Source organism: Halichoerus grypus, chromosome 13 (assembly GCF_964656455.1).
Source record: "Halichoerus grypus chromosome 13, mHalGry1.hap1.1, whole genome shotgun sequence".
Taxonomy (NCBI): Eukaryota; Metazoa; Chordata; class Mammalia; order Carnivora; family Phocidae; genus Halichoerus; species Halichoerus grypus.
The window spans coordinates 87,214,607-87,240,854 of NC_135724.1; the positions used below are offsets into that span (position 1 = coordinate 87,214,607).

The following is a 26,248-nucleotide window of genomic DNA, read 5'->3' on the forward strand; positions in this document are numbered from 1 at the left end:
ATTCCAGAACCACTCTGCAGTCCCCAAGCCCTCCGTGATCACTGGTTTAAGCAAGAAGGAGGAAGCCCACACTCTTACAGCCCCAAAACCTGCTCCTCCTCTCATCCCCCACATCTAAGCCCACAGCAGCTTCTACTCCTCTGCATGTTCTGAATCTGGCCATTCCTCTGCATCCCCATCATCTCTTGCCTCCTCTTGGCCTCCCTGCCACCACCCTTGACCCCCAGATCTTCAGCATTGCCTCCCAGGCCCTCTGTGAGATCAGACTCTTGTCTCCTGCCACCATTCTCCCACTGCATGTTCCCTGTGGACACACTGACCTCCTCTTTCTGCCTTGGACTTGCTGACGTTTGGGGGAGGGGAGTTGCCCTCTTAGGGCCTATGCACATGGTCTTCCTTCTCCAGAGAATGCTCTTCTTGGCCATCTTCTTGTGACTTACCTCTTTGCAATTCAGGGACCACTGTCCAAGTTGCCTTCTGGAGTCTTCCCTGACCACTACACCCACAGGACCCACACTCGCCTGCTCTCTTACTGCATTACTCTTTCTCTTTCTTCCCATGCTTAGGCTCAGGGGATGTTACCTTACTTACGTTCCTTGTTTGTCTACCCAGCTAAAGTATCCATCTAGCAGGGTTCTGACCTTTTCCTTCGTTACTTCGGGTTCCCCCAGAACCCAGCACAGTGCCTGGCACGTAGTAAATGTTCCAATTATGTTTTACAGTTGCCAGTGGTGTGCACGACCATCAGGGTTCTACCTGTCATTGCTTAACAGCCTTCTTTCTGTATAGAAAAGATATATATATATATATATATATATACACACACAGAGACCTCAGAATTGTCATTCCTTCTAACAGCCCACTGCCTTCCTCAGATCTTCTCTAAAGTGGGGCTTATGGGGTCTTTCCAGGTTCTAGCCATCATATCCAAATTAGCTTGTCCACATTGTACCTGTAATTTGCTACGAAATGATTTGAGATACTAGTTCCCAAACTGATGTGTTCAAGTCAAGAGTATGATTATTTTGAAGGCACTTGCCACCTAGCACCCGAAGGCTGTTGAAGAAAAACAATGCCTGGCGGTGTGTGCAAGTTTCCCTACAGCCTCACAAGCACTGAGTTTTAACACTTTTGTCTAGTTTAATGGAAAGGTCATGTATGTATCTTTAAATTTTCTGTTGCTTGAATTAGTGAAGCTGGGTGTTTTTCTATAAATGTGCTCGTTCTATTTCCTGTCTTGTGGAAGGAAATCTCCAGGGTACCTTAATTGTTCCTTCACCTTTGCTTGTGCTAAAGGTTCCACTTGAGACTGTCTCATGAGAGCAGGGTGAGGGCCCCCAGGGGCTAGAACAGGAACACACTGAGCTGAACTCTGCTGGTTGCAGAAGCTGTTCTGCCAGTCAACCAGCAAGAAACGCTTTGAGAGTCCCTTGTGCCCGCAGCATGGTACTGAGGAGAGAAAGAACTTTTTTTTTAAGTCTTTGTGAATAATTTTTTCAAAATGATAATTTTTTCTTAAATTATAAAAGCACACAGTGTGTAGGGTTACTCATTGGAACATTGGGGCAGCAAAAGTTTGGGAAATAATCTAAATTCTGATCACTAGCGAGACTACACACATTCCTACAGGGAAACCTTGTGGAGTCATTCCAAGGAGTGCACTTGATCTAGCACGTACTGATCCAGAACAATTGGAAATACTGTATTAGTCTCTGATGGCCACTATAACAAATTACCACAAATTGGATGGCTTAAATCAACATAAATTTGTTACCTTACAGTGCTGGGGATCAGACATCCAAAATCCATCTTGGTGGGCCAACATCGAGGTGTTGGCAGGGCTGCATGCCTTTTGGAGGCTCTAGGGGAGAACCTGTTTCCTTTCCAACTTTTAGAGGCTGTCCACGTTCCTTGGATTGTAATCCCTTCCCTCCAACTTCTGCTTCTGTACTCACATATCCTTCTGTCTCTGATTCTCCTGCTCTACTCATAAAGACCCTTCTGATTACATTGGGCCCACCTGGATAATCCCCATCTTGGGATCCTTCATTGAATCTCATCTGCAAAGTCCCTTTTGCCATGTAAAGTGACATATTCACGGGTTCTGGGATTAGGACAGGTGCACCTTTAGAGGGGGGGGGTCATTATGGAGCCCACCACACCCTAAAGGGAAGTAAGCAAGGTTCAGAGCAGAGTGCATGGACTCACATTTGTTGAAGTTTAAAAGAGAGAAAAGGAGTAAATATGGATGTGCTTGCAAAGGCATAGGATACCCCTGAAGGCCAAATAGGAAACTGCTAAGAGTGGCTGCTTCTGGGAAGAATGGGTAGAAAGGAGGCTTACTAGTCATAGTATATCTTTTTGAATTGTTTCAGTTTTTTAGTACATGCCTACGTCACCTACATTAAAAATAAATTTTAAGAAGTAACACATACTCATTGTAAAAGGTCAGACCTTCCAGAAGTGAAGGAAAATACCTACAAAAATCAGTCCCCCAGATCACTCCCTTTTTGTCCAGCAATAATCACTGTAAAGAGTTTGGCTATATCCTTACAGACTTATTTTTAAAAATGCATATGTAGGGGCACCTGGGTGGCTCAGTCGTTAAACGTCTGCCTTAGGCTCAGGTCATGATCCCAGGGTTCTGGGATCGAGCCCCACATCCGGCTCCCTACTCCGCGGGAAGCCTGCTTCTCCCTCTCCCACTCCCCCTGCTTGTGTTCCTGCTCTCGCTGTCTCTCTCTCTCTGTCAAATAAAAAAAAAAAAAAAAAAATCTTAAAAAAAAATAAAAGTGCATATATAATTTTTCACATAGATGGGGGTCATACTGTGTATATTATGCTGCAATGTGAATTTTTCTTTGTTTTACTATATCATTCACCTCCTTCCTCATCCACATACGAAGAAGATTTAACAACACTAGAGTTTCTCACTGCTCAGATATACCTAAACTGACTTAACCAGACCCTCATTGGTGGACATATAGATACTTTGCTGCTTTCCAGAGCATTCCCGATACTGTAATGTATGTCTATGTGTCTTTTTTTTTTTAAGTTTAAACTGGAGTGAAATTCACATAACATGAAATTAACCATTTTACAACTCCGTGAACATTTAGTGAATGTGGCATTTAGTGCATTCCCGATGTCACGTAACCACCACTTCTATCCAGTTCCAGAACATTTACATCAAACCAAAAGGAAACCCTGCGTCCATTAAGCAGTCACTCCCTACCCCCCAACTCCCAGTCCCTGGCAACCACCAATCGCTTTCTGTCTCTGTGGATTTGCATATTCTGGGTATTACATATCAGTGGAATCATGTAATATGTGAAGTTTTCATGTGGCTTCTTTGATTTAGTGTCATGTTTTAGGGGTTCATTCATGCTCTAGCACGGATCAGGACTCCATTTCTTTTTATGGCTGGATGACATTCCCATTGTATGGATAGAACAGCTTTTATTTATCCATTCATCCCCTAACGGACACTTGGGCTATTTCCACCTTTTGGCTATGAGTATTTGTGTATATGTATTTGAGGGCCTGTTTCCAATTCTTTTGGATATACACCAAGGGTGTGCGTCCTTCTGCATACACTTTGAGCTTTATGTTATTTTCAGACACTGTTAACATAAGCAAGTTAAAAATAATTGGTAACAAAGTGTTGCAAAGCACATACTAAGATAAATGATAGCAGGATGTCAGATTTAGACAAATGTTTTCTTATTTTTCAGATCCAGAGAGGACAGGAAAATGGCCACCTGGGATGAAAAGGTAAATTAATTCTGGTGGACCAGCAGCGTTAAAGGACCTCCCCAGGCTTGAAGACAATTCTGTTTGGTGTTTCAAACAGGATAAAGGGAAAACACCTGTTTGGGCTCTTTCTGCCATACCGAAGCGTTTAGTCACAAAGGTGAAAACTATAGCAGGAATTCACAGACCTCAAGATAGCCTAATAATCTGAATCAGATCCTTCAAATCCCACCTCTGCATTTTAATAACCATGTGGCCTCGTGACACATCGCTGAGACCTCCATCTCCTTATCTGGAAAAGGGAGAGAAAATTATCCTTGTTCCTGAAGGCTTGTCAGGAAGAGTTGAGGAGACCGTGATCTCAAACTGCTAGGCTGATAGTCCCTAAGTGGCTTTTCCCTACTGCCCATTTTACAGATAAAGACACTTGGGCCCAGAGAAGTAAAGCCACTTGCTCAAGATCACACAGGTAGAAAGTGTCAGAAATAGGATTTCACCCCGGGCCTGACTCCAGAGCAAATGCTTTGCCTCTTGTATCATGTGATCATCCCAAGCAACTATTAAACTCCGTCCTTGATATCTGCGGTGCAGGTTTGTTGGGCTTGGGGGGACATCTGTTGTGAAGGGTGAGGACAAGGTGGAAAGGAAATGCTGGCTTCCATTTCTGCTGTTCCCTGGGAGGTTCCAGGAGCCTGGCAGGTAGAGCCGGAGGCTCAGGGTAGCAGCAGGGTGATCAGGGCAGGTCCAAGAAGCAGGGTCATGGGATGATAATGATGCCCCCTTTCTTTGTAAGAGTCACTTGGATTTTAGGGCTTTTTTTTTGTTTACAGTGTGGCGGGGGAAAATGGCCCATTCTAGATGCTACCAGTTCTGACTTCAGAAATGTTGAATCTGGGGAGAATGTTCATCTTTGAATTAAATAAAATATGGCGGCTGAGCAGTACCAATAATAACACGAACAACATCTATTGAGCGCTCACTCTGCGCCAGGCATGTGCTCAGGGCTTTCTGTGTATTTGGTTTTTTAGTCCTCACAACAACCCTGTGCATTAAAAGTACTATTATTTCTTTCCCCCTCTTACAGCTTGGGAAATTGAAGCACAGCAAGGTTTAGCAATTTGCCCAAGGTCACACAGCTGGTGAGAGGTTCGGACCCATGCTGCCTGGCTTCCATGCCCTAATTACTCACTGCTGATTGTATGCTTCTCAAACACAGTCTATCCCAAAGACAGGGTAGGTCTCCAGGGGGAAGAGCTCACCCCTGGCAGGGACGGAGCAGGGAATGGGGATCACAGGGGCAACAAGGGCTCGCTGGGGAGGATTCCTTCCCTCGGTCATTCATGCACCTAACAGATGTTTATCAGCACCAGCTGTGTCCTGGCACGGACCACAGTTGTCAGGCCGTAGCAGGAAAGCACGGGTCCCTGCCTGCCTGTGGCTTCCTCTGGCCGAGCGACAGACCCCTGTCAAGTCCCAAAACGGAATGTGTGAAGATGCACATGGGCAGAGCTGTAAAGGAGAGGCCATGGTTCATGTGGGCCCCTCACTGGGGCCATTGAGATCAGAAGGGCCTCCAGACCCAACATCTGGAGGGCCGGAGCAGGGAACCAGGTACGGGGGGAAGACGGAGAGGGTGTCTTGGCAGAGGAAGCGGCCTATGCAGAGGCCAGAAGGCAGGTGGAAGCGAGGCCTGAAGGAGGCCAGGGTGGAGCAACGTGATGGGGGGCCAGGAGGTGCTAAGTCTGGAGAGACAAGGCCAGGCAGAGCCCAGGGGACACGGAAGGTTCTGGGGGTGGTGCGAAGAACAGTGGGCAGGCAGGGCAGCGACCGATCAGGCCTGAACTTGGAAAAGTTTCTCTGGTATCCTGTGGAAGTGGGTAGAAATACCAGCAAGGACGTGGAGGGCCGGCAAGGAGGGGAGGGAGCAGGGGCGTGGCACCGGCACTGGGGGGGGGGGGATTTGTGAGCGAAGTGCCCAGAATCTGGGGCGACAATGGCAGTGGTGTGTATGTAAAATGTGAGACTGATGTTCAGAGGAGGAAGTCTCCTTTCCTTTGGAGGGTCATGGAAGGTTCTGCAGAAGAGGCAGCCTTTGAGCTGGGCCTTGGGATTTGAACTCATGGGGTCCAAGGAAAGGGCATTTCTAGAGGCAGGAACAGCATGGACAAAGGCCAGGAAGCAGGCTTATGTAGAGCTCCATAGAGCAGAGGGGGGGTGGGTGGGGGCGGTGATGGAGGAGGACCCCCCCCCCGCCCACCCCCCCCCCCCCCCCCCCCCCCCCCCCCCCCCCCCGCCGTGGCCGGCTGAGGAGCCTGCACTTTCATCCGGGAGAAGCCTAGTGCTGGAGCGGGACTTCCTGCCAATCTGGGAGATGCTAGCCCACCACCTGCTCCTGGGGGTGAGCCGTGAGCCGCGGTGAAAGCAGCTCAGGGCCAGCATTCAAATCCTGCCTCCGCCCCTTGTGGGCTGTGTGACCTCAGACCAGTTTCTGAACCTTCCTGAGCCTCCGTGTCCGCGGTCATGAGTGGGGTCGACAGTCCTCACCATGGACTTGTGACCCTTCCTGGTAAGGCATTGGACGCACAGGGCCTGCCACCCGAGAGGGAGCAACTCCAGGAGTTCAGCGATTGTTATTAATCAAAGGCAAATGGAAACAATTCCTACTTTCCTTCATTTGTACTTCCCTATGAAAAGGGAAAAAAAGCCAAAATGTTCAATGCTGGTTATTCCGTGGTGAAGCCAGCTCATACCTAGTGAGCGGCTGGATCAACCCATACAGTTGTTCTGGACAAAAATTCAACAGTGTGTGTCCAGAACCATGAAAATGTCCATAATCAAACCTGGTCATCTCACTTAAAAGGAAATAACCCGTAAGAAGGAAACGAATTGCGAGCACCATATTTCGTAGCCCATCAGGCGCCACTCATAGTAGATGCGCCATTATTTTGTCCCACGGAGAACATAATGCTGCCGTTTATTGTGATGTAATGTGACCGAACGCTGAAACCGGTCATTCGTGAGACATCCAGATTTCAGGAATGTTAAGCTCTGGGGAAATGTGGTCTTCGAATTGGTGATATAAGGTGCTAAAAATGAGGAGTAATCAGTAGATGCAATAGTGAGAGCATTAACTTCTTGGTGAAGTTTCTTGGCCATTAAGAAGGCATAAATCTGATGCACGTAACTAGTGGGAAAAATAAGATACAAAATTGTCTGCCGTCTTTGATTAGAGAGAAAGAGACCTCAGGCGGAGGAGAAGTCTGGTGTGTTGGGATTATCGTGAATTTCTTTTCTTTTGCTCGGTTTTCGCAATGCTAAAAGAAATAGATCGAGGGTAAAGGTCTGCTCGTTAGGGTGAATGACAGCAGGTAAAGCTGGAGACAGGGGTGGGGGTGGGTTGTTGTGCTGCGCATGGGTCTGAATGGAGCCAGGGAACTGGTGGGGTGGGGGGAGGGGTTAAAGGCACAGAAACAGCAGAAGCACAGAATTGGGATGCGGAACAGAGGACACACTTTGCGGGGAGGGCACTGACAATTGTGGGGGGGCCACAGGAACCTTTTTGTCGTGACGCGGAGGCCAGTACAAGTTGCTGACAAGCGCTGGGGAATATTGGGTCAGGACCACCTGTACAACTGAGCCTCTATTGATTCGAAGGACCAGTTCCTTTTAGTAATTTACCCTCGTGGAGTTAATTGTGTTTTTAAAAAATTGTTTTAATAGAATTGCTTTTAGGAGCTTTTGAATTATCCGGCTGCCCTGGTGTTTGAGGGGCAAATGATGGTGTCGTAGGAGAAACTGGCAGAGTTTTTCAGACCTGTCTTACCCACAGCCAGCTCTGCGGAGAGCCCTTCCCACCTCCCTGTGCCTCAGAGTTCCTCTTCTGTGAAATGGGAACAATGATACTTCCTCTCGGGTTGTGAGGATCAAAAGCAGCTCACTGAGCCGGGGCCAGGCTACAGCAAAGACAGCCTGCTCGCTGGGTCATGAGGCTGAGCTGGGTTCTTAGCCGTTAGCTGACCTCTTCCCCCTCTCAGATGATCGTGTGTCACCAGCCGCATCTGGGGAACCTGGGAGCCAGTGGGCTTAGAGGTTGCAGTAGCCCTTTGCATATTTCTCCTGAGGCATCTGGAGGCTTCAGGTTTATTTACAGTGCTGGTACTCCACTTTGGCTGCACATGGGAGATCCCAACACCCAGGCCACCCCCAGACCAACTGAATCATCATCTTGGGGCCTGGGACCCAGGCCTTGGGTATTTTAAAAGCTTGCAGGTGGTTCCAAAGTGCAGCCAGGGCTGAGAGGCACTAGTTAGACGGTGGCTGGGTAGGGTTGCTCTCTCCGTGGGCGAGAGGGGTGTCCTTACTCCTGTTCGCCCCATCTTTTCCCCCCACCCGGCCAAAGCATTGCTAAGACACTGGGGCTGGGAGTTGCCTGGATGACTCAGTCACACTGGTGATAGGTCTTCGTTTCTGGCTGAATAACTGGGTTTTTTTTCTTGCTATGTTTTCGTTTTCTTTATGCTTTCATAATAAAATAATGTGACTTATACTTCCCAGTTAACATGGCTGATGTCACATACTTTGGACAGGGCTGTCTCCTCTCTGGCAGTCATCTCCCGACCCCAGGGAAATAGACTGGGTGCATCCTCCCCATACCTGTGTCTTTCAAACTCAACTCATTGGTGACCCCTGAAATCCATTAATGGGCTGCTATTGGTCGGTTAAGCAATGAAATAGAATAAAAATGGAAGCCACAAGAGGGCTCGCACTTAGAAACTTTGGTTGTAGAACACACGTATGTCAGTGTGTATGAAAAGGCAGGATTAAAGTGTGTTTTTCTCATGGAGTAACACTGGGCTGAGCTCCCTGCACAGCGCTGAGCTCCTCACAGCTGGGAGCCCAGTCCATCCAGGGTAGTGGTCAAAGGGGTCCTTGCAAGAGGAGGGGGCTCTGGGCCAGGCAGCCTGCCTCCAAATCAGAGCTCTGCTTCTCACTGGCCGTGAGCCCTGGGGCAGATTGTTTGGCCTCTCCTGTAAATGGGAGTGTTTCAATCCCCTTCTCCTGAGGCCAAACAATGTGTTGCAATGTGTCACCTGAGGGCTTTGTAAGGAGCTCAGAAATGGCAGGTGCTGAGGGGGGGTGGGGGGCTAGTTAACACTACGGCTCCTGCTATGGGATGTTCTTTCCCCTCATCATCTCCAGCCAGCCTCGCCATCCTCTTGCCTCCCCGGGTTGGCAGACGACTCTCATGAAGGCAGGAGGGATCCTGACCCTGCAGGAAAAGGAGAGAAATGTTGCCGCATCTCTGGGGGGAGCCTGGGCCCCCGGTCGGGCTCCTCGGCCCGTAAGCAGCAGTCCCCCACCAGCGATGGTTGTTTTTGTCAACCTCAGACTTCCTCCCCACCCTAGAGAAGGAAAAGCTGCCACGCTTATTTAAAGACTTCCCTGATTTTAAAAATAGGCATTCCTCAGAACACACATCCCCGGGGGGTTGGGGGGGGCGGCACTGGGGTAGGTCACCTTGCTGCTGGAAGTCGCCCTGTCTACCCCCCAGAGGAGAGGTTTGCTGGGTGCGGGGGGGGGGGGGTCATTCCACCATCCAGGCTGTGTTCAGCAGGCAACAGCAGGCTGCCGGGCAGGAAGGGCCCTGATGGTGGGTGACAGTCTCAAACACAGGACTCACTCAGTTCCTCCAGGAGTGGTGACCGTGTGGGTCCAGTGTCCACTGCGAAACCTGGGAGAGACGCCGTGCCTGCGGTTTCTGCGGGGGGCTGGTCACAGGGGCCCCTTCTGCCCAGCACTTGCAGAATTCCAGACTCCCCGAAGGAAAGCAAGTATTCAACATCAGCCCCATCGTGTACACAGTCTAGGCGCCGTGAGCTGTTCATATCAGGGAGTGGTGGAACTTTCCAGATGCCAACCAAGGGCCAAGCAGGCCTTTCAAAGGAGAGCAGCCTCAAGCCTGTTCTGCACAGGGAGTGACAGGATTAGGTTTTGGGAGGTGGAGGTGAGGCCGGGGCGGTGGCAGAGGAGGGGAGAAGTAGGTGGTACAGGGCTTCGTGATGAGCAGGTCGTGGGCGGAGGGGGAGGGAAAGTGGGCGCTAGGGGACAGCTTCTCCGAGGAGGTTTTAAGTGCCCCGGCCTGGAAGACGAGAGACCCAGGCACAGGTCCGGGAGTGTCTGCTGACTGGAGGCATTTGCCTTGTTATAGGGCCTCAGTTTCCCCATCTGCCAAGGGAGGGCAGATTGCACCTCAGAACCTTGATTCTACCTCTCACAAAATCCTCTGCTGTTGTTCGAGACATCAGCTTTTCTGCCATATTTTCCCCTCATTAGCAGACCGTTATAGAAAGAACAAAGCTGGGAGACTTGAGTTCATATGCTGGCTCTACCCCTTACGTATCTTTGTTTTTAGGTATTTGTTCTGTTCCATTGTTTGGTTTTCTGATCCAGGGATTCCAGTAATGTATATTGGTTCATTCTCCTTCCTGCCTGACCCCCATATACTTCATTCACCATTCAATTCTCTGTAGGCAGGATCTCCCTCCAAAAATGGCTATTTCTTATGGTTAAATCTAATAGAATAAAATTTGAAAGTTTCTCTTCACCCTCCAACCCAACCCCACTCCCTTCCAGAGGGAACCATTTGGTTTGGGTTATTGATTTTGTCTGCTTTTTTTTTTTTTTTTTTATTCATGAGAGTCAGAGAGAGAGATAGAGGCAGCAGCGGAGGGAGAAGCAGGCTCCCCGCCTAGCAGGGAGCCCGATGCGGGGCTCGATCCCAGGACCCTGGGATCGTGACCTGAGCCGAAGGCAGACGCTTAACCATCTGAGGCACCCAGGTGCCCTGATTTTGTCTGCTTTTTTTAAGATTTTATTTATTTTAGAGAGAGAACAGGGGGAGGGGCAGAGGGAGAGGGAGAGAGAACAAGAATCTCCAGCAGACTCCATGCCAAGCGCAGAGCCCGACATGGAGCTCGATCCCAGGACCCCGAGATCATGACCTGAGCTGAAGCCAAGAGTCGGCTGCCTAACCGACTGAGCCACCCAGGCGCCGCGATTTTGTCTGTTGTTAACAAAGATGGCATTATATGATGCAATCTGGTCCGTGACATGCTGGTGTTCACTTAGAGTTCATATAGATCAAGGACACCCTTCTGTGCGCATGCCTACAGGTACACCAGCTGACTGCCTTCTGAATAGCTGCCTAGTGTTCTCTAGTGTGGGTCTGCACAGTGTATTTAATGATGGACTTTGAGGTCATTTCCAGGTTTGGGTTGTTGTAGCAGGGCGCTAGGGAGCATCCATGTGCTTATGTGTGAGTCCCTTGTCAGGTCAAATGATAGGGACTTTAAATTTTGATAGAAACTGGTTAAGGCTGACCCCCTGCTTTGCTCCCATGCCTGGCACATTGGAGAGACTCAAACATTTTTTTCTTTTTTCTTTTTTTTAAGATTTTATTGATTTATTTGACAGTGTGTGCACAAGCAGGGGGAGCGGCAGGCAGAGGGAGGAGCAGGCTCCCCGAGGAGCAGGGAGCCCCATGTGAGGCTCGATCCTAGGACCCCATGAGCATGACCTGAGCCGAATGCAGGCACTTAACCAACTGAGCCACCCAGGCAGCCCCATACATTTTTTCAAAAGATGAAAGAAACTGTTCCATTGCTCTGCTAAGAAGAATATACCCATTTACAAGCCCTCTTCCTTAGCCTCTGTCATCCTGCCACACTATGTGACTTTGGGCAGTTGGTCTCTCCTCCCTGCACCTCAGTTTCCCTTCTGTGGAGTGGAGAGCCTGCCCTGCCTACCTCTCAGGATTGTTACAAGCATCAAGCGAGAGCAGAAGTGGGTGGAAGTGGCCTGTAAGCTGTGAGCAAAAGGAAGCAGTTTTTGCCAGGATTGGTGGCAGAAACGGGCTTTTCCCGGGGCACCTGGGTGGCTCAGTTGGTTAAGCGTCTGCCTTCGGCTCAGGTCATGATCCCAGGGTCCTGGGATCGAGTCCTCCATTGGGCTCCCTGCTCCGCGGGAAGCCTGTTTCTCCCTCTCCCACTCCCCCTGCTTGTGTTCCCTCTCTCACTGTGTCTCTCTCTGTCAAATAAATAAACAAAATCTTAAAAAAAAAAAAAAAAGAAAAGAAAAGAAATGGGCTTTTCCCAATGGTTTTGTGACCTCTGAAGGAGCCTGCTTTCTCCTCAGAGTGCAGGATGGATGTGTGGCCCACAAAGAAAAGGAGGGAGCAGGCCACCCATGGCCACCCGTCATAGGCTGACTTGGGCGCATACTCTCTGCCTTAGCTTCCTGGAGCTGCTTTAATGAATAACCACGAACCAGGTGGCTTAAAACAACAGAAATGTATTCTGTCAGTTCTGAAGGCTTGAAGTCTAAAATCAAGGTTTTGGCAGGGTTGGATCCTTCTGGAAGCTTTGAGGGAGCATCTGTTCTGTCCCTTTCTCCCAGCTTCTGGTGGTTGCTGGCAATCTTTGGCATCCTTGGCTTGTAGATGCACTCCAGTCTCTGCCTCCATCCGCACATGGTCCCCTCCTTATAAGGACATCAGTCATTGGATTTAGGGCCCACCCTAAATTCGGATGATCTCATCTCAAGACCTTTTAACTAGTTAACACCTGCAAAGACCCATATTCCAAGCAAGGTCATATTCTGAGGTTCCACGTGGACATGAATTTGGGGGCAGCCACAGTGCAACCCACGAAACTGCCCTAGAAGGCAGATCTCCAGCCCCTGGCTGCGTGGCTTTCTCTCAGCCATGTGCTCTGAAACATGGGCTCCAAGTCAAAGCAGCCCGGGAGCAGACCCTGGCACTGCCATTTTCCAAGTGCGTGACTTGGGACAAGCCACCTGCCTCACCAAGCCCCAAAATGATGGCCTCAACCTTAGGGGGTTGTTAGGAATAAAATTATTTCGTGCATTTAAGGAACTTTAGTGGTATGTTAATATAATAAAACAACAAAATAAACAATCAGCAATAAGAGATGTCACTGCTCTTGTGTCGTCTTGGAGTTTGAGGCAGATGTTGAATGATAAGCAAATCAGGTCCCCAGAAGTAGGCTCTGGGAGGCAGCAGGCAAATGGGGACTTAAGGGACATCAGGAGTCTGCCAAATTTCTTTAGAAGTACCTTTTTCTGTGATTGTTGGATGACCACAAAATAGGGACTTTCCCCCTCCTACAGATGGCAGCTTCTGACCGAGCCTGTAAAAAGAGATGTTCACAAGAACATTTTTTCTCTCTCTCCGAGGTCTGTTTTTCCCATTTCTGCCCCCCTGTCTCCCAGGCAGTGATCCTTCTGGTATGATACCTGTCATGTGTAAAAGAGAAGCAGGCGATCCATTTACCTTTGAGGGGTAGCTCTTGCGCTTCGCTGTTCACTCACTTATTAAATAGTTACCGACCCCCTCCGTGTGACTGAGGGAGGAGTCAGCACCTGCCCTCCCAGGATTCACGGACCAGAGCAGGAGACAGACGGTAGCGAGATGCCCCAGCACTCCTTAGGAAGTGGCAAGACAGGGAAATAGGGGAAGGAGGCTCCCGCAGCAGGTGGCGGCTAAGGAAGGCCTCCCGGGGAGGTAGAATCTAGATGTCTGTAAGATCTGAAAGAGCAACAGCGTGCAAAAGGCAAAAGATCTACCAGCCAGTGGGTGCAGGTGTGTGGAGTCCTCAAGCAAGAGGGAGTGAGGTTTATTCTAGAACCATGAGGCACTGGGTGTGGCTGGGGTGTGGCAGAGGCAGGGGGCCTGGGGAGGAGACCAGGGCCTGGGGAGACCAAGAGAGCTTTGCCTCTGTCCTGAAGGCGGTGGTTGGCAGGGGCCGGGGTGGGAGGCTAAAGATCCTGGGGGAGGGGGCAGGTGAGAGCTGGGACACAGCCCCGTGGTCACTGCAGAAAGGGGACCCTGGCCCCTGCTGTGTGGAGAAAGGACCAGGCAGGAGGCCAGGTGAGGAAGGAGGCCAGCGCAGGCATCCAGGCAAGAGGTGCTGGCAGCAGGAGAGAGTAAGAGAAGAGAAGGGGCAGCGGGAACAGCCATGTTTAGGAGGATAGATTGACAAGCCTTGAGGGAGAGAGAGGAGCCCAAGATGACCTTTGGCTCTTGGCTTGGGCAGCAGGGTTGATGTGATGCTAAGGAAACGGAAGAAGAGTGGATATGGGGAGGGGTGCCTAGGTGGCTCGGTCCGTTAAGCATCTGCCTTCGGCTCGGGTCATGATCCCGGGGTCCTGGGATCGAGCCCCACACCAGGCTCCTTGCTCAGCGGGGAGCCTGCTTCTCCCTCTGACATAAATAAATAAAATCTTTAATAAAAAAAAAAAAGAGTGGATCTGGGGGAAAGATAAGAAATTGAGTTTGGGTCCTAGCCAAACTAATGACCTGGCAGGATAGCAGACTTCAGGCTAGAGACTGATTTGCACATGAGACTGATTTGCACATGTTCTCAGTGTTGAGAACACAGGTGTGCTGAGACCACCAAAGGGGGGAGAATTGCCCTGCATGAGCACAGGGTCAGGATTGGGGTGTAGGGGACTTCCAGTGGCGTGGGGGCAGGGACATGGAGGCTGAGGAGTGTGGCTGGAGCTGGGAGAGAAATCAAGAGGCGAGATGGTCCAATGGAACCAAGTCAACAGTGAGTGGAAGCAGGACGGTCAGGGTGGGAACCCCATTGTGGGCTTTGAGACTGAAAGGTGATCCTGGAAAGAGAGGGGTCAGGATGTAGTGGGACAGCGAAGGTTAATGTGGGGGACATGGAGATGGGGAGTGTCCAGCACCAAGGACTCTACTGGTCTCGATTCTGGGGGTTGCAAGTGACAGGAACAACTCCTCAATCTAGCTTAAGCCCCAAAGGGACCCTATCGGTTGATGGGACTGAAGAGTCGGGGGGCTGCAGAGGCAGGCAGTGGGCCGGTAAGCCGAGGAGTGGAAATGAGAGTTTGCGTTGCTGAAGAAGAAGAACAGTGGGCACTTATGGGGGGGCTTTTCCAGGCCAGGCACTGAGGGCGGTGCTCTGTGTAGCTACTGAGTCAGTCCTCCCACCCGCCCAGGCAGGGGGTGGAACCCGAGAGCCCAAAGTGGGTCGTGAGGTTGCTGAGGCCCACACCATTTTCATGATCAACTGTATCTTTGACCTTTTCTGAAACTTCTCTGCTCTTGGTATGTCCTATTCTTGACTTAAAACCAGAGTTGTTTTCTGCTCCGCTGGGTGCCGTAAATATTTTCATCCCAGATTACTGAAAGTTGCTTTTTACTGGTCGATGGTTTCAGAAAGAAAAATTTCCTCTCCTGCAAAATATAAATGTGGTTTTTGCAAAGCACCTGAAGGCTCCCACCATGCTGAGAACTAGCACTGGAAGTTTCCATCTGCCAGGTAAAGTGTTTTAGGGGGGAAAATTATGGCCAGGAGCTGCTCAGAGGGCTTCAGCATAGCTGCGGACCTGGCCCTTGGTCAACCCTGGGAGCCTAGCAGGGGAGGGGCCAGCCCGAGATAAGCTGCCGCCCAGCAGGGGAGACAGGGAACCACTGCCTCAGCCAGCGGATGCTTGATGGCCTTTTGCTCTAGGTCAGTGTCCCATGAGACTCTGGGGACACAGGCCTTGCTTTCATGGAGTTTAACTGCTAGTGTGGAGAGAAGAGTAATAAATAAATGGCCACACACAAAAAAAAATTCTGCTTAGAAACTGTAAAAAATAGAGAGGTTATAAAATTGAGAAGGGGTCTGATTTAGATTTTAGGGGTCAAGGAGGGCCTCTCTGAGGAAGGGTCAAGCCTGAGTAAAAGTGAGCCAAGCTCAGAGTTGGAAGAAGAGTAGTCCAGGTTGAGGGAAGAGCCTGTGTGAATCCTGGGCCTGGGGAGAATGCAGAGCTTGGAGGGACAGGAGGGCAAGCAGCGTGGCTGGAGTGTGGTGAGCAGGTCATGGGGAAGGAGAAAAGGCCAGATCCCACAGGGCCATGTACATCATAGGAAGGATCTTGGATTTTTATCCAAAATTCAGGGGGCAGTGGTATGATCAGGTGCTAAGATCAGGCATGAGGGCTTATTAGGCCTGCTTGGGCTACTGGTTAGAGAATGCATGTAAGAACCGGGTCCAGGGAGAGAAATTCACAAGGAGGCTGTTGCAGTCTTTTTTTTTTTTTAAATAAAGATTGTATTTATTTATTTGACGGGGGCGGGGGGGGAGCGCACAAGTAGGGGGAGCGGGAGAGGGAGAAGCAGGCTCCTAAGGTGGGGCTCGATCCCAGGACCCTGGGATCATGACCTGCGCTGAAGACAGACGCTTAAATGACTGAGCCACCCAGGCCCCCCGAGGCCGTTGCAGTCTTTGGAGTGACAGGATGAAGGCTTGTACTGGGGTGGTAGAAGAGGAAGAAATGAATAGCTTATGTGGGGAGAGGAAAGCCAGACAGGCTCCAGGATCATGGATGAGGAAAGAACCACAAGGTTCACTCTCAGGAGGTTATGCAGTGGTCATAAGCTCTCCTTGGACCTCTTAGTATCTGAGGAAGCCTCAAATCGGGAGCTCCTAAGGCACTCGAACTATATGGAAGACAGGGTAGAGGAGGCCATCTGGAATCCAAACTATGGGATTCTTGGACGGAGCATTTGGAGCACCACCCTCTCCACACTCATCACCTCCAACCTCACCCTGCAGTCTTTGGAGTGGGGACTTCCCCAGGGCACTTATCAAAATGTTGGGGTCAAGGAGGCTTCTGAGAGAGGTGGTATACTTTGTCCAAATTGGGAGCTTGGACATGTACAAGGCTTCATAGATGAAAGGACAGTGGACTGAGGGCAAAAGAGTTTGAGTTCTCTACTTCCAAGTGCACTGAGACATTGAGCAAGCCCTGGCTGCCCATCTCCTAAGTGCTCCCATCTCCGAAATAGTAGGGAGAACAGACCAGGTAATCTCTTTGGACTCTAACCTTTCCTGAGCTTTTGAAACCTATTATGAAAAAGATCTGAGTATGCATCAAAGGTGTATTGTTGGAGAGAGATCATTTTATTTTACTTTGAAAAGTGTAAAAATATAAAAGAATACAAATACTGGGGCACCTGGGTGGCTCAGTCAGTTAAGCGCCTGACTCTTGATTTTGGCTCAGGTCATGATCTCAGGGTCCTGGGATCGAGCCCCATGTTGGGTTCTCTGCTCAATGGGGGGTCTGCTTCTCCCTCTCCTCTCTCTCCCTCTGCCCCCCTCCTCGTGCTCTCTCTCTCTCAAATAAATAAAATCTTAAAAAAAAAAGAATACAAATATTACCAAGTACTTATATAATCATCCTAAATTGACAGCTATTAACATTTTGTCCTATTTTCCTCAAATCTTTGTGTGATTTAAAAAGATGTTTTTCAGATAGCATTCAAGTGCTTTTTGACTCCTTCTGTTTTTAGCCCTTACCCCTCCCTAAGGGCAACCACCATCATGAATTTGGTGTCTCTCTGAGTCCATTCGTTTTTATGTTTGTCCTCCCTGGTGTTCATTGAGCTTCTTGGATCCACATGTTTATATTTTTCCATCAAATTTCAAAAGTTTTTAAGCCCATTATTTCTCTAAATTTTTCTGCCCCAATCTCTCTCTCATCTTTTGGTATCCTAGGTACATGTACATTAGACCACTTGATATTGTCCCTAAGGCTCTGGGTTTTTTCCCCTGCCTTTTTTCTCACCATGTTTCCACTTGATGAGTGCTCTGTCTTTAAGTTCACTGATCTTTTGTACTGCAGTATCTAATCAGCTTTGAGCCCATTTGGATTTTTTTTTTTTTTTTTACAGTTTCCATTTCTCTATTAAGATTCTCTATTTGTTCTCTCATTAAGCTCATATTTTCTTTGAAATCCTTGAACATATTTATAATAGCTATTTACAAGTCTTTATTGGCCAATTCTATTATCTCTGTCCATTTTGGTAAGCTAGTGTTTCTACTGGTTATGGGCCAAGTTTTTCTGCTTTATCTGTCTACTAATTTTTTATTGTATGCTATACATTTATAAATGCTACACTGTTGAGTGTATTTTGTTGTGCTCCCTAGTAGAATTTGAGTTTTGTTCCAACAGGCAGTCAATTTACCTGGGGATCTGCTTGATCTTTTCAAGGCTTCTTCTTCTTTTTTTTTTTAACATTTCCTTTTTTATTTTATTATGTTATGTTAATCACCATACATCATTAGTTTTTGATGTAGTGTTCCATGATTCATTGTTTGCATATAACTCCCAGTGCTCCATTCAGTATATGCCCTCCTTAATACCCATCACCAGGCTAACCCATCACCCCACCCCCCCTCCCAAGTGTATTTGGGACAGGTCTAAGGTAGTTCTTTTTTTTTTTTTTTTTAAAGATTTTATTTATTTATTTGACAGAGAGAGACACAGCGAGAGAGGGAACACAAGCAGGGGGAGTGGGAGAGGGAGAAGCAGGCTTCCCGCCGAGCAGGGAGCCCGACGTGGGGCTCGATCCCAGGACCCTGGAATCATGACCTGAGCCGAAGGCAGACGCTTAACGACTGAGCCACCCAGGCGTCCCAGGTCTAAGGTAGTTCTTACTATAGGGCCAGATTATGCCTACTAAAAGGTTTAAAAACTTTTAAACCTTTCTGGAATTTCGACTGAATGCTCAGGGTGTTCAACAAGACATCTCTACTGTGGATGTTTGGAACTCACACATCTCCTAACCCAGCCTTGTGTCATCTCCGGCTGTTTAGAATTCAGCCAAAGTTGGATTTTTGGAGTTCCTTCTCTGCAGAGCTTCCTTTTCTCAGGTACTTTGCCATGCAAATTCTTGAGGGAGAGAGGCTCAATACCCTTGTTACCATAGTCCAGAAAGCACCTCTAGGCAGAAAGCCAGGGTGAGTGTGGGGGCTCACCTCATCTGTTTCTCTTCTCTCAGGGACCACTGTAAATTTCATGCATTTTATCCAGTTCTATAGTTTTTTGTTTTGTTTTATGGCAAGAGGACTAATCTGCTACCAGTTACTCTATCATGACCAGAAGCAAAAATCCCCTTCTTTTGTATGTTTACACTTCCATTTTACACATTCCCAAAACAGCATGTAGTAATATTTTGCATGTATTTTTAAATTTTTACTTAAGTGGTATTATATTCATATTCTTCTATATCTTCCTTTTAAACTCAACATATATATTTTTTTGAGAGAGAGAGAGGGTGGGGGGAGGGGAGAGGGAGAGAGAGAATATTAAGCAGGCTCTATGCCCAGCACAGACACTGAGGTGGGGCTCAGTCTCACAACCCTAAGATCATGACCTGAGCCAAGATCAAGAGTCGGACACTTAACCAACTGAGCCACCCAGGTGCCCCTAAACTCAACATATTTTTAATTTTTCTAAAAGATTTATTTATTTATTAGAGAACGTGTGTGCATGTGCACAGGGAGGGGCAGAGGGATAGAATCTTTAAGTAGACTCCCCACTGAGTGCAAAGCCCAATGTGGGGCTCGATCTCATGACCCATCAGGTGCTCCCAACGTATTTGTAAAGACCTATCCACATTTATGTAGGGGTGCCTGGGTGGCTCAGTCGTTAAGCGTCTGCCTTCGGCTCGGGTCGTGATCCCAGGGTCCTGGGATCGAGCCCCGCATCGGGCTCCCTGCTCAGCGGGAAGCCTGCTTCTCCCTCTCCCACTCCCCCTGCTTGTGTTCCCTCTCTCGCTGTGTCTCTCTCTTCAAATAAATAAATAAAATCTTTAAAAAAAAAAAGACCTATCCACATTTATGTATTCATTTAGTCACTTAGATATTTGGGTGTTTTTGAGTGTGTATTAAGTACAAGACACTGGGTAGGCAATTTGCACAAGATGGAAAAAGTTCCACTCTCATGGAGCTTAGAGTCTGGGGGCGGGGATGTAGGCAGATAATAAACAGATAAACAATTCATATATAATGTCACCAATAAGTACAATAAAGAAGAATGAGGGGCACTTGACTGACTCAGTCAGTAGAGCATGAGACTCTTGATCTCAGGGTTGTGAGTTCAAGCCCCATATTGGGTCTAGAGATTACTTAAAAATAAAATCTTAAAAGAAAAGAAAAGAAAAATGAAGCAGAGTAAGTGGATGCAGTGTGACTGGGGAAGGGCGACCAGACCAGGTCTCAGTGGAGGTGATATTTGAGCAGAAGCCTGACCCAAGTGAAGGTGTGAACCATGCAGATGTCTGGGGGAAGCCATTTCCAGGAAGAAGGCATGAGGATGCTGAAAAAAAAAATAACATGTGAAAGTTTTAAGGAAGGGCATGACGTGATCTCATTTATATTTGAGAAAGTTCTTTCGAGTTGCTGGATGAAGAATGGATATTGGGAGGAGGTAGGGAGGCTGCTGTAGTAATCCAGGCAAGAGATAGCAGGAAATGATGGGGAGAAGTGGTCTTACTTGGAAAGTAGTTTACAGGCAGGGCCAACGAAATTTACTGCTACGTCAGTATTGAATGAGGAGAAAGACATTTAAAGAATGATGCCAAAGTTATTGGCCTAAGGAACTAGACAAATGAAATGCCCTAAACTGATATGGGGACATTTTGGGCGGCAAATGAATAATTCTGCTTTGAACATGCTACTAGGTATAAGACAACTTTTAGGTAACTAAGGGTGGATGTCCTTAGCTGAGATTGGATTGGAGATAGCGTTTCTGTATAATCCATGTACAGATGGCTTTTGAAGCTATGCTGCTGAATGAGAAGCCCTAGGAACTGAGTATGGAGAAGAGACACCTGAGCCCTGGGCATGTCAATACTTAAATGTAGGGTCTTCCTCTTATGGAATCCAGCAAGAGACTGGTAAGAAGTAACCATCAAGGTGGGAGGAAAACCAGGAGAGTATGGAATCCCAGAAGCCAGTGAAGGCAGGAGTGACCTCCTGTGTGTTCAGTGCTGCCAAGTGGGTACCTGTGGATGTCATCAGTGACATGTAGTAATGCAGTTCATTTTAACTGCTGTCTAGCAGTCCATCACGTGAAGAGAGAAGGCTCCTTCCTCTGTCTCCCATCATTTAGGTGAACATTTGCAGTGATCATTCCCGAACAAGCTACTGATTTGAGCACATGCAGCGGTGTTTCTCTTTGGAGCCTTTCTAGGGATGGAATCACTAGATTATTAAGAAAGATATGCGCAGCTTCAACTTGACAAAACAGTGCCAGATTGTTTCCCAAAATGATGGTGCCATCGTCAATTCCTATGTTCAGTGTTCAAGAGCCCCCACTGCTTCACATCTTTGCCAACATTTGCTATTGCAGACTTTAGAATTCTTGCCATTCACATTTTCCTGAGTCCTCGTGAGGTTGTGTCTCTGCCATTTGGGTTTCCTTTTAGGTGACCCACCTGTTAATATCCATTGCCCAGTTTTCAAGGGAGTTGTCTTTTTTTTTTTTAGTTTGTATGATTTCTTTATATATTCTGGACACTAAACAATGTCTTTTAAGTACATTGCAAATATGTGTGTCACAACCAGTCTGTGGTGTGTCTTTCTAGGGTTGTGTGGTGTGTGTGTGTGTGTGTGTGTGTGTGTGTGAGAGAGAGAGAGAGAGAGAAATATAAAAGCTTTTAGTTTTGATGAAGCAAGTCTATCCATTTGTTTTGTGTCTTATTTAAGCAACCTTTCCCTACTTGAAGGTCATGAAGATACTTGCCTATCTTTTGTTCTAAGACTTTTAAAGTTTTGTTTTTTTGTTTTTTTTTTTTTTAGTTTATATATGTTACAGTTAATGCATCTGAAATTTATTCTCTGTAGGGTATGAGGTAGGGATCTTTTATGTTTTTTGTTTGTTTGTTTCCTATCATGAAGTCCAGGTGTCCTGACCTCTCCAGCCTTTTCCCATTGATGTGTACGGCCACCACCATCACATCCAGTTCCCTACTGGGGTCTGGGTCTGATTGGGCTCTTTTTTCCTGTTCCACTGATCATATTGCCCATTCTTGGACCCATACCCTGAAGTTTTCATTATTGAACTTTATAGGAAATTTGATATCTGGTAGGGTCAGTTGGGCAAAAGGAGGATTATTTGCTTTTTGCTTTGAAGTCACTTGTCTTTAAACAACTGTCCATCATGTACTTAAAATAGCACTGGCTGCACTTAGGAAAATCTATTTGCCACTCACATTTCAAGAACTGATCTGTGGCATGAAAGGGGCGGCCCTCACTTTTCTGTGAAACTCTGGGTACTTTTACTTTTGGCTTTCCACACCCCTGCCCCGCCAACTCTCACCTCCGGTTTTTCAGGTTATGATGTCTCTGAACCATGGGGCCGCTCTTCCGGTATTTACACGTGGTGGGTATTTTGTGACTGGGCTGCGGTACCAATTTCATTGGTTATTGCCAACCAGACCGTAGTGACAGGCCTGATGGGTTCTGGGGTTTCCTGTTGCCTCACCGGCACTGAGACCCTGGATTCTAAAAATAAAAGCACAAGAAACCACCGTGACCTCACGGTCCCTGCTTGCATGGTGCTCTGAGGGCCAGGGCTGTTTTCACCCCCGCGGCCTGGCCCAGCCTGGGCCCTGCTCCCCGCCAGAGCAGCGTGCGGTCCGAGTGGTCTGGACGGGCTCTGAGGGCCTCCCTGGCTGAGCGCTGGCTCTCTCTCCCCCTTCTCCAGGCCAGCTCCCGCAGGGCCAAAGTGGCTCCAGCCAAGAGGATGAGCAAGTTCTTGAAGCACTTCACTGTCGTTGGGGACGATTACCATGCCTGGAACATCAACTACAAGAAATGGGAGAACGAGGAGGACGACGAGGAGGAGGAGCAGACGTCCCCGGCACCTGCGTCCAGCGAGGAGGGCAGAGCCCCCGACCCAACGGCAGCCCCCGTCCCCGTGCCCCGGCCCCCCCTCGACTTCAGGACCACACTGAGGAAGCTCTTCAGCTCCCACAGGTTTCAGGTAGGTGGGCAGAGGCCCAAGATGCCCGGGGTGGGGCAGAGCCATCAGCCAAGAGTCACGAGGCCGGGGTGGGGGCCTAGCTCTGCCACCGCCCTGTTCATTCGACGTCTGTCACCTGAGTACTAACCCTGCGGCAGGCGCCCCGTACAGCGCTGGGCAGATCCCGTGCCACCGGGGATAAAGTAAGTCACTGTCCAAAGTCAGTGCAAGGTCTGTCACCTGATGAGTGAATGAACAAAACGTAGGCTGTCCACACTCGGCCGGGAAGAGGAATGAAGCAGTGACCCCTGCTATGAGTGGATGAACGCTGACAAGGTGACGCTCAGTGAGAGAAGCCAGACACAAAAGACCACATGTTGTCTGAGTCCGTTGATGCGAAATGTCCAGCAGAGGCAAATCCAGAGAGACAGACAGCAGACTGGTGGTTCCAAGTTGGAGGGAGGGCAGAATGGCAAGGGGCTGCTTAATGGGTACAGGTTTCCATGTGGGGTCATCAAGACGTTCCAGAACTATTCGTAGCGGTGATGCTTGCGCCACCTTGTGAAGGTGCTTGATGCCCCTGAACTATACGCCAGCTTCAAAATGGTTCCAGTTTTGTTATGGTGGATTTTATGTTTTGCAGATTTTACTATACCTACACAAAAAGTAAACAAAGGGTAAACACTGGAGGCAGAGAAAACGTTCCTGCATTCATTCGGCAAACATTGAGTGCCTGCCCTGAGCTGAACAAGGCCAAGAGGGTCCTGTGCCTCCCAGAAGTATCACCCTGGGGGCTTCAGTCTCCTATTTTGTGGAGCAGTCTGCCTGGTGTAGTCCACAGCTGACCTCCGGGTGCGCTTACGGGAGAACACGAGAGGGACACGCAGACTTCAAAGAACAGCGAAGGGTTCTTTGTCGGCATCTTCCGACTTTGAAGGACAAAAATGCAGGTTGAGTGTGGCAGGGCCCTGTCTCAGCCCCCAGCCCTGGGTGTCTGGAAACCTGTTCTGAGGGCCCCTGGAGAATGCAGGAGGCCCAGGACACTGGGGAAGCATGCAGGCCCTTGTCCGCCCAGGTCCCGTGGAGCCAATCCGGGGACCCTGTAGCAGGTGTCCTCCTAAACCGAAATAAATCAGTGCCTCCCTAGAGCTGACTTCCCTTCTGGAAGCACAAACAGCCCTTGCCTCTCCCACCACTGACTTTGTTCCAGGGTAAAATAGAAAAAAAAAATTATTTTGGTCTTTTTCTCGCTTTCATGTAGCTTAGAGAAACGAAGCAGGCCAAACACCCCCAGCAGGCCTCGCAGCTCCGTGCGTTCCTCTGTGGCTGTGACAGGAAAGGAAACGTGGTATTAAGTTGTTGGGGTTGAAATCCCAAACCCTCAATTTCAGAAGCAGAAGGAAGGAGCCAGTTTCCTTCCAGCTGCAAGGGGAACCCTGGGCCTCCCTGCTCTGGGAGGTCCTTCATCTCCTGACTGGGCCACAGGGCTGCCCGCTGAGCCAGGACCTCTAAGGACAGTCCTCCTGGAGAAGCAGCTTGACCACTGAAACATAAGCAGAGATGCTTAGTCATTCACTGGACAGTGATTTCTCGAGCAGTTACTTCTGTGTGCGGGGGACAGAGCAGCAAGCACGGCAGGTACACCCCTGTCCTTACTCTCGGAGGACCGATGGTCTGTGGAGAGTCAGGCACTCCAGGAACCATCACCCAGACTGATGCTGGTTGCAAGTGAAGAGAAGCCCTCTGTAGGGAGACAGAAGGGGGCTCTGAGAGATCCTGGCGGTAGGGAGACACCTGACCTAGGATTGGGTGTCAGAGGACGTGTGGTGGAGGAGGCGACATTTCATCTGACACCTGAAGGTTGGGCAGGGGTGAGCTCTGTAAATGTGGAAGGGAGGAAGTTTCCAGGCAGAGAGACTGTATTTGCAAAGGGCCCAAGATAGGAAAGGATCTGCCGCATTCCTAGAATTGAGAAGGGTCCATATGGCTTACGTGTAGCAAGTAGAGGGAGACCTTGGCAAGAGAGGAGGTACTAGAAGGTCATCTGTGGGCAGTGGGCGGCCACGGAAAATCTACATGTATGGGTGGGAGGGAGTGACAGGACTAGATTTGTAGAGGGGCTCAGGGGGACCACCATGGAGCGGGGATACCAGTTCAGGGGTTTGATCTCAGCCAGTAGAATCAGCGTGCAAGAGGATTCTGGAATCCCTTTCTCGGATGCATTCTCTCTACCTGTTCCCATGGTTTGAAGCAGCCTAGGTGACCTGATATATAATTGCCATCACTTCTCATATAGGATGGTACAAGCAAGGGAGAGAATACAGAGTGTCTTGGGCCTCTGTGGAATCCATGGGTGGACAGGGTAGCTGAGCCAGGGGAGGATAGTCATGAAGGTCGAGGAGCTTCACTTCATTACCTGCTCACTATGGCGGAGTCCTGGAATAAGTACCCTTCACGTGTTACCTCATGTCATGCTCCCACTGTCAATCTAGGGTGGAAAATGTGGTCAACCCCATTTTCTCCAAGAGGACGTTGAAGCTTAGCGTTAACACCGGAGGCTCATGGGTCTTGAGAGATGTGCCCAGGGTCGAGGCTAATTCGGGAGCCGGCCCAGGGCTGGCGGCCCCGTAGCCGGCGCTCCCCACCACTGCATTCTCCGGCTGGGCCCGGCCCTCTTTGCCCCATCGGGACGTGGAATCAACCAGCTTCCCTGAATTCTCGGCGTTTCTCTTTGTGACGTGACTCCTCTCAGAAATAGCACTGCCCTGTGAAGCGGCAAATTCCGGTTCTGAGGATTAGTTGACAGAGGCCAGGACTGGGACGCAAGCATTGTAGTTTTGTGACCCGGGGTCGGTCTGTCTTGCTCTTCTTAATTGAGGAGGAATTCACATAAAGTTGGTCATTGTGAAGTGAATAATTCAGTGGTGTTTATGTGGCACTTCCACATGCTGTTCAGCCACCACCACCGTCTCGTTCCAGAACGCTCCCATCACCCCAAAAGGAGAGCCGGTACCCAGCAAACGATGGGCCCAGGCCCCGAGAGCCGCCGATGAGCTCTGTGCACGGACGTGCCCGCTCCGGCCTCCTCACGGCCGCGGAATCCGACGCCGCGCGGGCTCTGTCCGGCTTCTCTCAGCGCCGTGGCTTCTGCGGGCACCCGCTGCGGCGCGGGGCAGGGCTGCGTCCCTTCTCTGGCTGAATAGTCACTCAGTTTTTAATGTCTCCGTGCCTTGGTTTTAGACCAGATGAGCGCTCACGTCCCGTTAGCTCTAAAATAAAACCAAGGATGAAGAAAGAAAGAAAAAGGAAAAACCACCCGCCGGAGGCTTGAGTCTTTATCGAGCTGCTGAATTTGGATATGTGTGAAAACGTCATGACTTTGCCAGGCAATTTCCGCAGTAAAGCACGTCCTCAAACGCTTGCGTTACTGAAGTGACCGGCCGCGGGCTGAGACGGTCGAAGGTTCCCGAGGCCGTTTTTCCCGCGGCCTGGTCGGTCTCAACCCGAGCGCAGGCGCCGGCGGAAAAGGGCAGAGCAACCTGCACAGTCTACCTGAGCGCGTCTGACGTAGGAAGCGGGGCCCCGAGGGAGGCAGTGGGGGGCCAGGATTCCCAAGGGAAGAGAGGGGTCACAGGTGGCCGCTGGGGTTCCT

At 49.2% G+C, this 26,248-nt stretch overlaps 1 protein-coding gene and 2 long non-coding RNA genes across 7 annotated transcripts in view; 1 reads left to right on the forward strand and 2 right to left on the reverse strand.

Annotated features, from left to right (window-relative positions):
* Window positions 1-6,051, reverse strand: part of LOC144379941 (uncharacterized) — a 120,050-nt gene extending 113,999 nt beyond the window's left edge. Inside the window, exon 1 of the long non-coding RNA XR_013443510.1 lies at window positions 5,996-6,051. This is a non-coding gene — a long non-coding RNA (uncharacterized LOC144379941). The remainder of the gene's footprint in view (window positions 1-5,995) is intronic.
* HVCN1 (hydrogen voltage gated channel 1) overlaps window positions 1-26,248 on the forward strand; it is a 35,808-nt gene that overhangs the window by 1,802 nt on the left and 7,758 nt on the right. For all 3 annotated transcript variants that reach the window (XM_078060993.1, XM_036080046.2, XM_036080048.2), the window contains 2 exons: window positions 3,735-3,774; window positions 22,339-22,617. In XM_078060993.1, the coding sequence (XP_077917119.1) occupies window positions 3,754-3,774; window positions 22,339-22,617 (300 nt within the window). In that variant the 5' untranslated portion in view covers window positions 3,735-3,753. The remainder of the gene's footprint in view (window positions 1-3,734; window positions 3,775-22,338; window positions 22,618-26,248) is intronic.
* Window positions 7,446-26,110, reverse strand: LOC118527925 (uncharacterized). 3 transcript variants are annotated; one of them, XR_013443513.1, is made up of 4 exons: window positions 21,952-22,330; window positions 20,636-20,819; window positions 9,434-9,717; window positions 7,446-9,022 (listed from the first exon to the last, which is right to left on the reverse strand). It is a non-coding gene; the product is annotated as an uncharacterized LOC118527925 (long non-coding RNA). The 3 variants fall into 3 exon arrangements; XR_013443512.1 differs by lacking the exons at window positions 7,446-9,022; window positions 9,434-9,717 and adding exons at window positions 18,111-19,238; window positions 22,745-26,110 and having other exon boundaries at window positions 19,458-20,819; window positions 21,952-22,136; XR_004913349.2 differs by lacking the exons at window positions 7,446-9,022; window positions 9,434-9,717 and adding an exon at window positions 18,111-19,238 and having other exon boundaries at window positions 19,458-20,819.